Genomic DNA, 12,124 nt, shown 5'->3' with positions numbered 1-12,124 from the left:
AGATAAATTATGGTGAAGAGGACAGCGATGGCATTTAGGGTTTGTGCGATATGTTTTGTTTGATTTCGTTTTCGGTCATGGCGGCAAATAAAACACAAGGTTGGGCTGGTGATTCCTTCGATCGATACATGGAGTACAGGTTAGTCTTCTTTAGGGTTGGTTTGTTTGTTTGTTTTAGTTTTTAAAATCATTAAAAATCGATTAATTGAAAGTCCTTGGCAGATACTGTGTATCCGTAACTATAGCATGGCATGTAGGATGGTCTGTAGAAGATTTAATTTAAAATGCTTTTTTTTTTCTTTCTTAATTATTAATTATTGATGAAATGTTTTTGGCAACCCATGAAACCAAACCGAATAAAATTCGGTTCGTTCGGTTTTACACCAATTCGGTTCGGTTATGGTTTCAATTTAATAGAACCGACCTTGGTCGGTTCGATTCTGATTTTGCTCGAAACCGAAGCAACCCGAACCAAGTTGCACCCCTAATGATTTCAATCACATGAGATGGGTTCGGGATAGAGTGGAATGAACCTCAAATTTTTGGGATAAAGCTTCCAAGGATGATATGATCCATGATTTCAATCACGAAAACGAGGAACGAAAGGGATGAGAGGAGGGGGGCTTATCTTGAGAAGCCAATGTGGTTGCACAACCAAGCAACAACAATAATACACAAATAAATAGCTTGGACCAGAGCACTAGACCAAAGCCTTTTACATCACACATTACATCATACATGTGCAACATGGTACGTCTATGGAAGACGACATTACTACCACTAGAATTCCTTTCATAATTATTGCACCCTGACCCTACTGGTTTCCCCACCCTTTCCATTATAAATAATGAGAGACAACTTACCCCCACCATGCTAAGAATATAAGAACACCATATACCAAGGCACACCACCAACCCTTTATTCTTCAATAATCAGATAAAAAGCTTCTTGCCCTTTCAGGTATTTCCACTAGGATAGATGCAAGCATTATAACCTATACAAAATAGGAATTGATACAAAAGTAATCATCAAATCAAGTAACTTGAGAAAAAAGACAATGTTGTTACACAAAATATCAACTTTAATTCCTGTTTAAATCAGTCAGCATGTAAAGCAGCAAAAAATAAATTAATTAATTAAATGGGATTTGCTTTGTGACAAGTGGACTTACTGGGATTAGTGGATGTTATTGTTGCTGTTTGTGTAAAATCACAGTTCCATGGATTCCGGCCAGCAGTTTGGTAAAGAAGATTCATGGCATAAGTAGCATGTGATGCCACGGTGTTTGGTTCAAAGCAAGCACCGCCTGGTTGGATTGGACTACAATCGATAGCTTGACTACACGCATAGTCGAGATTTGTCTGCAATTGAGCATCAGAAACACCACTCTTGGGCACGCACCAACCTGTTGGCTTTGCTTTTGGTGATGGATTTGTTGGAGTAACCGGAGTCTTGAAGCAACAAAATGCATGTTATTCAAATAAAACATTAAAAGAAAATAATATATAAGCAAGTGTGAATGTAAACCAAACCAATTAATTATATGTAGAAATGGTTCATAAACCATAAATAACTCGTCCAAAACTGCTAGATTCTAGATTTGAATGTAGAGGAACTAATGATAAAGAAAGTTCTCACCTGGCTACTCTTAGAAAGACCAGCATCATATGTCATGGTGAGATCTGGCTTGAAAAGACCAAATGCCCGCTCTGATCCTGGCCCGGGTTTCAAGTTCTCATCGTACAGCGCAAAGAGATATGTATCTACTGATTTTCCAGGCATTAACGGAGTGCCGACCATAGATCTTAGATGTGCGATCAAATTACCATTATAGGCCTTTGCATTATCAATGCTGGGTCCAACCTCATTGTTGTCTCCTTGGTAAGGCCATCCTGTCTCAGCCACCACAATTTCCACACCCTTGAAGCCCATTGCATTCAAAGCAGATCGAATGGCATCAACCTGCACATCAAATTGGACTGTCAGAGGTTGCATGCAAACCAATGTCGGGCAAGTAGTTTCCTAATTGCCAGTCGAGATGAGACCTACCATTAGAAGAACCCACAAAGGAACCGACTTGGTCACGATAGACCCAATCAGATATTCCTAACCATCCAATGCATCTTGAAGAGTTCATAGAATTCAAGCAAATTATTTACATCAAACGATAGCAAATATCTGATCAAGCCTGGTCAAGAAGGCTTGTTTTGTCATCGATAAAAGTACTCATAGTGAAACGAGTGGGCTCCTAGCCCCAACCGAACGTCTAATAAGATTTACAAATAAAGCTTGTTCTGTTCATATTCACGAGCATGTACCTCGATGTATGTTATTTGGAGATGTAGAATTAATTGATGGAACTGGAAGAGTGACACAAAACTAGAATTATGGAGAGGGAGATGTTGGAGTCCAAGGGCTTTAGAATAAGTAGAACGAAAAACAGTGTACGTAGATTGTAAATTTAGTATTGGTACCCAGGAAAAAAAAATCTAGTAAAAATTGATGATCTAAAATACCTGAAGCAACCACCTTTGTTACCTCAGGTCTATTACACACGGATGGAGAGATTGAAGAAATGTTGCCCATAGGATCAAAGATGGATAGTTATACTGGTAAAGGTGCCAACTAACTTAGTTGGTAAAGTCTATGGGTTCAATTCCCACCATCATCGAGTTACTAATCTAATTGAAAAAAGGTTTAGCAATCAAAAAGAAAAGCGGAGGTGTGCTCTAGTGCCATGTCATTGACACATACAAATCAAATTAAAAGAATTTTTTTTTATAAAACAAAAGTTAAATCAAGTATGTTATATAGAATTGAATGTTGGATTATCAAGAAGTGTCATGTTAAAACATTTATAATAGAGATGAGATGGATGAATGAAAAGATTGGGAAAATAAAATTAGAAATAAATAAATTCAAAAAGATGTATACGGTAGCTACAATACGCTATAAATTAAGAGAAAGTCAACAGAGATGGTTTGGACATATTCAAGGAGGCTGATTTTAACACCATTTGAAAGAAAATTAAAAATATTCGAAGTTAAATGCTCTATAAAAGCGAGGAGAAGAGAACCCAAATCTTTGGGTTAAGGCTTTGATAATAAAGACTATCATGTTTGCAATAACTCGTGAGTCAGGTAAATATGGGCTAAACTGAGCCTGAGCCCAGCCCACTCACAAGTTCCCAACAAACAAGCCCACAGCTCACAAGTCCACAACCGTACCTGAGCGTCGAACATATTGGTGTACTTGATCTTGGTTCCCGAGTCGACTCGCCCAGCATTTGGCTGGAAAAGGCAAAATGCCAACGTATCAGGTCTTGGGTCACTCTGGTAAGCAAAGAAAGGGTACGGATTTATCGTAAAAGGCGAACCAGTGTTGCTCAGGAACCCTAACAACCCCTTCATCGTGTCTGCAAAAGCAGGATCGAAGCTTCCAGAAGATGGTGGGTCAGATTGCTTGAGCACAGCCATCGAATGGACGGTTGAGACTTTGATCTTCCCACCAAGAGATACGGAATTAATGGCGTTTTGTAAATTTTGCATCGCTGGCAAGAGCTGTGACATCAGACCTTGATCTCCAGAACTCATGATTTCATTACCAACATTGATGAGGATTATGTTGCTTGCAGGGTAGAAGGGAACGACATTGGAATTAATCCACTGTTTCGCGAAGTTCGGATCATTGGCTAACCCTGGAATATCACCGTTCGATGTGCCAAGGACAATGCCTATGTTAGTGTTGGCTAGAGCCTTGATGATCGCTGGATCGGCTCCGTACAATCTGACTTTTTGGATCGAAGTGGACTGAAGGAGTTTTGCAGTAGCAGAGGGAGGGGGAAGATTGTTGGCAACTTGGCCGTAATTTACGCCGATAAATGACTGCGAGTCTGCAAAAATAGATTACTTCCGTTACAGAGGGATGGATTGGATGACTCATCTAACTCACCGTAACTCGGCTCGTCATTTTACCAAGACGAGTCGAATCGGGAGTTCGTGTTTGAATTCGAGTCGCCGTGCTGTAAACGTTAGGTATTTTGAAGTTTTCGATTTGATGATGGAAGCAAAATGAAATCAACAAAAAAAATTATAAATGAATAAAAATAAATTATAATTTTTTATAACTAAAAGGACCAAAATAGAAAAAACAAAACGAATTAGCAGTGGATCAGTTTTATTTTATTTTTTACAAGAAAAAAGACCAGAAATTCAAAAAGGAAATTTCCTTGAAAAATATGAGTCTGATAGAAGGGAACCCAAAGGGGCAAATCTCTCACGAAAATGAATTTCAGTTCGTTCGATCAAGATTCAAGAAGAAAAACGAAATTGAAGAGAAATCTATACAGAAAAGAATAATTCTTGTGGAAAAAACTGAAACACAGTTAATAAAATGAAATTGTGCGAAATCAATCAAGATTCCAGTAGAGACCAAAATCTGAAGATAAATTTCGAGAAATAAACAAACATTTATAAGATTGCTAAAAGAAATTGGAACTTACATGCAGTTTGGAGAGCTTGAAAGAGAAAGGAAAGAAGGAGTAAAGCTGAGAGCTGAAGAAGTTTGACCATGGCGGAAGAGTTATCTTGCGTCTCAAGCAATTTTTCTTCTGTAAACAGAGCAAGAAATAGACGGACGGAAGAAAACGAAACTGCAAAAAAACAATAGATTGTACTGAAGAGTATAAATTGAAGTGTGGAAATCTGATTGAGGTCTTGTGGAAGTAAATTCGTCTTAGCTGTATGGTTCTATGTGGGACCAGCTTCTTTCCTACTTTCTACATCTACGTCTACATCTTGATTGATAGGGGGTAAAATAGGAACTTCAAAAAATACGACTGAAAGTCACTTTCCCGAGTTTTTGAGAAACGTGTGGTCGTTAGGTTTGGTATAATGATTTTCTAATTCAAAAACTCACCAGCGTACCATGTGCAAGAATTGTAGATTTTTTCTTCAACTAACTGTAACTCATGGGAATCGACTTTTTTTTTTTAGAGAAATTTGAGATTTATTGTTTAATTTTACCCATTAATGTGTTTCATCAATGTTTCAATTAGGGATGCTTCTCGAATAGGTTGGGCTAGATTGTAGATCAACCCACCTCTAATCCACACTTGACAAACACCAACTTATGCCCACACCCAACCTAACCTCGAGAATGAAATGCTCAACCTAAACCCAACTCAAGTTGGGTTGTTTGATTCCAGATTAGTTGTAAATAGTTTAGTAATTATAATGACTTATATAAAGTAAATGATATAAAAAATATAAAATTCACAATTATTTGTGTTAAAAATATATTTTCAAGTTCACATACATGAAATTATAAGTAAATGTACAGAAGAAGAAGATGATTAATTGAAGTTTGAAATGTGAATGAAAAATAAATAAATATATTTAATTTTTTTAAATTATAACCAACCTAATGCTTATGCCCAAATTCAATCTTATATGATTCAATCAATTTTTTTTTTTTGCCTAAACCCTAGTTAAATGTGCCCAAGCCTGTCCTAAGGTCGGGTTCAACCAATTAGGTTTTGGGTTTGGCTGACCCAAGCAGCCTTTGTAACTTAAAGGAACAAACTTGAACGATTTTCCATCTTTGAGATTTTTCTTGTCAAGTCAGGCACAAATTGTCGAGAATCACAGTGACATGTGTACTTTGAGAATTGTACACACTTTTTTATATTGTAACACTAATCATAAATAAAAGTTAAAAATAAGTTTGATTCAATATTCATTTTCCATGTGAATATAATGAAACTCTCAATCATATTTTTATTTAGCACCATGGTATGATCAACTCGCTGAACCTAATAAGAAAAGGAAAATGATGGAATGACACAAATAGGAGACACAATAGTGATAAAAATGATGAGGTGGCGCGCACATAACCATAGATGCTTTTTACTTGTATCTCACGAAAAAGCATCTACGGTAATACACACGACACCACATCATTTTATTACCCCAATGTCTTCATTTGTGTCACTCTAGCAAAACTCATAAGAAAATTAAGAAAAATCACAAGGATTGAATATGTAATCTATTAATACATTACTCATTGAATTCCACAAACTTGACCAAAATCATATTGTAAATTAATTTCCTTCATGTTAGTTTTCAATTAGACATAATAGATCGTGATTGGGACATGTAATCTTAAAGCTAAAAAGAAATAAAAATAGATAGCTACTATTGACACACCAATTTTTGCTAATGTCACACTAACCCTATGCAATTCTTTGGTAATTTACCTAGGAATTGATGTGCCAATAGCAGTTCTCAATAACTATAAGAAGAGATAGTGTGAAAAAGGTTTTATTTTAGTCAGAGGGGTCATGCGTTCACCACGTGGATGGTTGATGAATTTCAAAATAGACTAATAATTGACCCTATCCTTCTAAAGGAAAAGCCGATACTACCCTCCGAAGATGGTGGCGGCTTTTAGATGGATTCCCAAGCTGGAATTATTACTCTTTCTTAAAGAGAAACGAATGACGAAGAGAGTTTAAAAGGTAAAAAAACAGATTAACTCTCGACATGACATCCAATAATGAATATAAGATTCTAATCTCATTTAAACTGTGGAATTTATAAGCGTAGTGGGGCCAAGTGCCAAGGGAAGATCAACTTTAAGTGAGAGTATAAATTGTTCGCAAGCAACCTTTAAGTGAGAATGGAAGAAAGTTGCACTCAAGGTTTCAAAACTTTACTTACTTTGTTTTTCTTTCTAATATTCAATTTCAACTAGATTCCTGATTATGTATACATGTTTCCCCCAACAACTTCTACGACAATTTAAATTTTTAACCCAAAAAGCTCTTTTGTGCCTTTGTTTCATAAAACAACAAGCTAACATTCTAGTACTAGTTCACATGCTTCCTTTTAACTCTTTCTCCGAGTTGCTAATCTTCGGCTTTAATGAACTTTTACAGGAACTCTTGCACATGTTAGTTTGCAATCACAAACATCCAAACACTCCTCTATTGACTCTATAGTGATGTAAAAGTAATTTAGTGATACCCCCACTACAATTTTTGGATTCATTATAGATATACCTCTTATGATTTCAGTCTGACAGCATTTTTTCTTGACCTTGGTCATCTGCTATTGACTAATCCGATGTCGACAAACTTAAAACTGGTGTTATTCTCCAAGAAGTACAGAGACAAATGTAATGAGGTCGACAAACAAGATAGGGTCGTTTCAGCTCAACATTTGCTCCATGGAAAGAGATAAAAAAAACTAAAACTAAAACCAACAAAAAATTGTAACAGAGCAATTTCAAGTACACACATACAAAGGATAATAGAGAACATGGTAACTGTGTAAGAGTACTATGCAATTAAGACAAAAGTGGACAGCAAATAAGTCACTGAAAACTTTATTTACACCACAAAAAGAATCCGGATCGTGTGGAGGATTGAAACCCTCCTCCCACCGCCCAATACAAGCCATGTAAGACATAATCCAAGAAATAAATATATAAAATATCTCTCTTTAAAAATTTCCTTGGATTATGATTTACTTGGCGTGTATTGAGGTGTGGGATGTGTTGTGTGAGCATGCAACAAATACAACTGTAGATGCTCTTTTCTGCTCTACAATTTTCCTTCCTCTCTTTTCTCGGGTGGACCTGCGAATTAGCCCACTCCGACGATCAAGTTAGACACTATGATAATCAAGTCTATAAATCTTAATCTAATTTCATAGAGAAGAAGAAAAGAACCTCCTTTTTACTCATGGTCATCTTCCTTTTATAAGCATCCAATTTGATCGTTTTCTGTGTCATTCTCTAAGGTGACTCAAAGCAGTTAACTTACTCTCTGACATGTCAGCTGCAGGAATAGTTGAAACTGCTCTGTCAATCCTGGAACAATCAGAGCTGATCTGACATGATATGGGTTGTTAGAGCTGTCAATCAATGGCACATCTGTCAGACTCGTCTTGCCGACCTACCTTGACGTTTGATATCCACGGAACACGCCATCCGTGCTACTTGACGGATTGGTGGTGCAGACACAAGTAGGGCGTCCATGCGTCCGAGGAATCGAATCAACTAGGCACATATAGCAGTCCATCTGAACTTCAAGTCTATGCTTCCGAGCTTTATTCGAGCCACGTGTCCGTACTTGAGAATTTCCCCCCACAACAACAAACAAGAAATTAAATGCAAATGAAAATAAAGAAAAAAAAATAGAGAATAAAAGACACGATTTACGTGGTTTAGCAAAATGTCTACATCCATAGGCAACAATGATTAATCCACTATCTTAACAAGATTTTACAAAGCTCATCAGAAATCCCTTATCACTCTCTCTCTCTCTCTCGTGGCTCTCTCTTACACATTAAGAATAAATCCTAAAAATACCCTTTATATACTTAAGGTTACAAAAAAATATAAAACGGGTCGGATCAAGACCCAATCCGTTAACGAATCATCAAGAAATTGGATTGAATTCATGACAATTCTCTAACAAGAGGAGGGCTTCAATCCTCACCCTTGGTGCATATGATCTACACTGAAAAAGAAAATACTGCAAAGACCTCACAGGCACACGTACACGCACAAAAAATAATAATAATAAATAAGAATGCATATAAAACCCAAACTCTGCCAAGTGAGAAAAAACAAATACTGCTGTAATTTCAATGAATAATTTTCCACACTCTTTATTGATAAGAATCCTATGTTATATACACAATGGTTGAGAAGCTGATTTAGGAAATATATAAATGGTAAATCTAAATCTATGCTACTGTTACAATGTACAGCTGTAGAATTCAAATCTTAGAATCAGATTTGAATATAGAATTAATGACAGAATATACAGCTGTAGAATTCAAATCTTAGAATCAGATTTGAATATATAATTAATGACAGAATATATGATATGGGCTAGACATGCTCTGTTTTGATTTGAGTAGGATCCACGCATGCTTCCCTTATACCAAGAACACCAAGAGGAATAAATGTTACTACGGACCTAAAATGAACGAAAACACAAATTTGGAGGTGCGTCTCTACTTTGTGCCAAAAAAAAAAAAAAAAGGCAAGAAGCCAAAACCCCAAAGCACCACCAGAGTGAGACACTGGAGTTGTTTCAAACTGCTGTGGCAATGCATGGTCCCCCCGCAACAAAAAATCATATTAAATCTTCTCCGTTAAGGCGTTAACAAAGATAAGCATCTCTATGGGAAATCCAAAGCCGCAAGGTTCAGAAACGTTGAATGCAGATTAGTTGATCTTGAAATAATTTTATACAGGAAATATTGAGTCTGAACCATATATACCGCATTACAGTCTATGAATGACAAACTGTGGCGAGCATGCAAAAGCCCAAGGCCAGGACCCATGGTCTTATGGGTCATTCTAAGAGAATTAAAGTACCACTTGACCCAAGCAGATGAGTGAAACAATATAATCTAGAATATCCTTGTGGACACTATGAAAACTTATGATCTAGAGCTAAACATAGGCTAATCAAATTTGACCATTCAATCAGGTCAATAACTAGTCGACTTTGTGGTACAATCAAGCAAATGGTGGGGGTCATACGCCCCTATACATGTGCTAGATGTGGCGATAACATCTATCATCATCTTACCATCTATAGAGTTTAGGGATTTTTTTTTTGAAGATTTCTTGGGTAGATGGTGATAAATTTGGGGTCCTACTCAAAACTAGGAGCTTATAAGGAGAGAGGCAAAGCAATGAGTGTCTAATGTGGGACTAAACTCAACACACTCCTGCACGTGTGGGCTGGACTTGGCCAAAGCACGTGGAGATATGAATTGGGTGACGTGAAGGAGAGAAAAGACCACTCCGATACCATGATAAATTCGGGAGTCCAACTCAAAACCAATTGACAATGCATGGGAAGTGTTAAATTTTAAAATTAATTTTCTAGAAGTCTTATTTTATTAGGAGTTGTAGTGAGGGTATTTATGTAATTTTATATGGGCCCCACTTCACATGTGTGGTTGACACATGTCACTTTCTCTCTCTTCTCTACCTCATCACCTTTTCCCATATACTCTTCTAGAATCTCCACTTTAATTGATGAACCCCAATACCATCAATTATCTCCATTTTCCCATGCAACCAACCTTAATTAAGTTCCAATACATTTTCGTTTTTCATTTTGAACCCTCTAGAAATCTTCTTAAACAAGCATTCTAACATGTTTGAAACTTCCTCCACCACCTATATATACATGTAGGAAGTCTCATTCACAACCAAGTCCTTGAAATAGTCATTGAGAAGAGAGAAAGTAAGTAAAATAACATTAACACTCCAAATTCCATATCTTGTATAAGTGGAGGTTCCATTTCCAACTTGTAAATTTTTTTTTTTAATTAACTTAATAATTCTCTTTTCATTATCTTTAATTGTTGTTCTTCTTCTTCTTGGTTGTGAGTCTTGGGCTAATGTGTTTCTACATTATTTGATAAGCGGAATTCCCAAAATTTGAATTATGTCTTTCTCCACAGGAATGCCCAAGAGCTTGTAAGGAGAGACAATGTCCGATTTGAGAACTAAACTCTACAGATGGGACTGGGTCGGTAATATTAAATATGAGGGGTGAGGTGTGATTGGGGCCTGGAGAGTGATGACTTGATGCTTTGTCCCATATTTGTATTTGGCTGGTCAGCTTGACCTCCATTTTCTGATTAATGAATTTTGCTTATAGAAAGAAACACTAAAGCTATAGATAATCCCCTTTTTATACATCGTAACCTTTATCTAAGTGATGGTGTGTATCATAAAAAGCCTCAGGTTTCCAACTTAAGTACCAAGAAAGAACCAACTGACATCGATATACATTCCTACTAAATAATAATAATAATAATAATAATAAAGCATTTAGATTTGTTAATTAATGGTTGAACCAAGAGAACTATGACTATGACATCGGCGACCTATCTACTATACCAACGAAAAATTATGACTTTATTCCTGAATATATTCAATTTATTTGACTCATTTGAACCAAATTATTTCAAGTTGATGAATTTTTCCCAACCAAAGGGCATTAATCATATATAGTGACCAAATTGACCAGCTTACCAAAAATTGTCATACAGAAGTGCTCTTACAAAGAGCATGGTAACTGAAACTCAGTTTTACAAAATGATCAAAAAAAATAAAAAAATAAACACTTAAACACATGTTATATTTTTCCAATCATAAATGAAAGATCAAGCAAATGGGGATGACAAATCATAATCAATTGCACAGATAATTTTTTTTAGTATAATATGTGTTTGGGGACCTCAATTAAGATATTAAGAACATTTAGTAAGAATCGTTAGGCAAACAAAACAAACACCAGTTTCCCAAATATAACAAACCCAAGCAAATTAAGAGGCAACTCCATACCCAATCACCATCAAGGGCTGCACTATGTACTAATACACTTATTTCACTTGACTTAGCTGTTGTGATAAATGTCTCCATAAAATCTTTGCTTAGATATCATTGGCATCCCCCTGTGTTGTTTACAGAAATTGTTGGTGTTGAACCTTGAAAGAAGCAACAAAAGATAGGTAAATGTAATTCAAGAAAGCTATTTTTATATGCACATGATTTTCTATTGACCGTGAATACAATTCCCATCTCAGTGCATTTGTCTATCGTTATATTGTTCACTTTCCTTGCAGGTTATTAGAGTGGTCATAAGCTCTTTTCTTTTTACATAAAAAACCTACAAATTTTGTTGGCAAATCATATGCTAACGAATCTTATCCCAGTTTGACTTATGACTCTCTTATATTCATAGTTGTGTCTTTTACATCAGATCGGTCTGAGATAAATGGTTTGTCAATATGGTATCGGAGCGCTAGGTTCGTATAGGTCATGGGTTTGAGTCTCCTCGAAAGAATTATCCACCCTTATGGGTGAGGGGGAGTATTGAGTATTTTGTCATCCGCCTCCGTTCCAGAAAATTACATGCTCACATATCGTGCCCTAGTTCTACTCATGACCCTCTTATATTCATAATTGCGCCTTTCCCATCAGATCAGTCTTTTGAGGTAAATGATTTGTCAACGGATTCTATTAGTCCACTCTAATAGAATAATACAAATGCTATCAACCTTTGATATTTAACTAAATTTCC

General features: G+C 36.2%; 1 protein-coding gene across 1 annotated transcript; it reads right to left on the bottom strand.

Annotated features, from left to right (window-relative positions):
- Nucleotides 1–671: 671 nt before the first annotated feature.
- On the bottom strand, nt 672–4,710 carry LOC147408938 (glucan endo-1,3-beta-D-glucosidase-like). The gene is made up of 5 exons (XM_086423899.1): nt 4,502–4,710; nt 3,228–3,892; nt 1,639–1,962; nt 1,172–1,451; nt 672–994 (listed from the first exon to the last, which is right to left on the bottom strand). The coding sequence occupies exons 1-5, from the start codon at nt 4,569–4,571 to the stop codon at nt 957–959; spliced, it is 1,377 nt and encodes a 458-aa protein (XP_086280025.1). The 5' UTR covers nt 4,572–4,710; the 3' UTR covers nt 672–956.
- Between the last annotated feature and the right edge of the window lie 7,414 nt (nt 4,711–12,124).

Source organism: Akebia trifoliata, chromosome 2 (genome assembly GCF_017979445.1).
Source record: "Akebia trifoliata isolate Shusen 1 chromosome 2, ASM1797944v1, whole genome shotgun sequence".
Taxonomy (NCBI): Eukaryota; Viridiplantae; Streptophyta; class Magnoliopsida; order Ranunculales; family Lardizabalaceae; genus Akebia; species Akebia trifoliata.
Note: the sequence above shows the minus strand (reverse complement) of the source record. Positions and strands in the feature narration are given on the sequence as shown.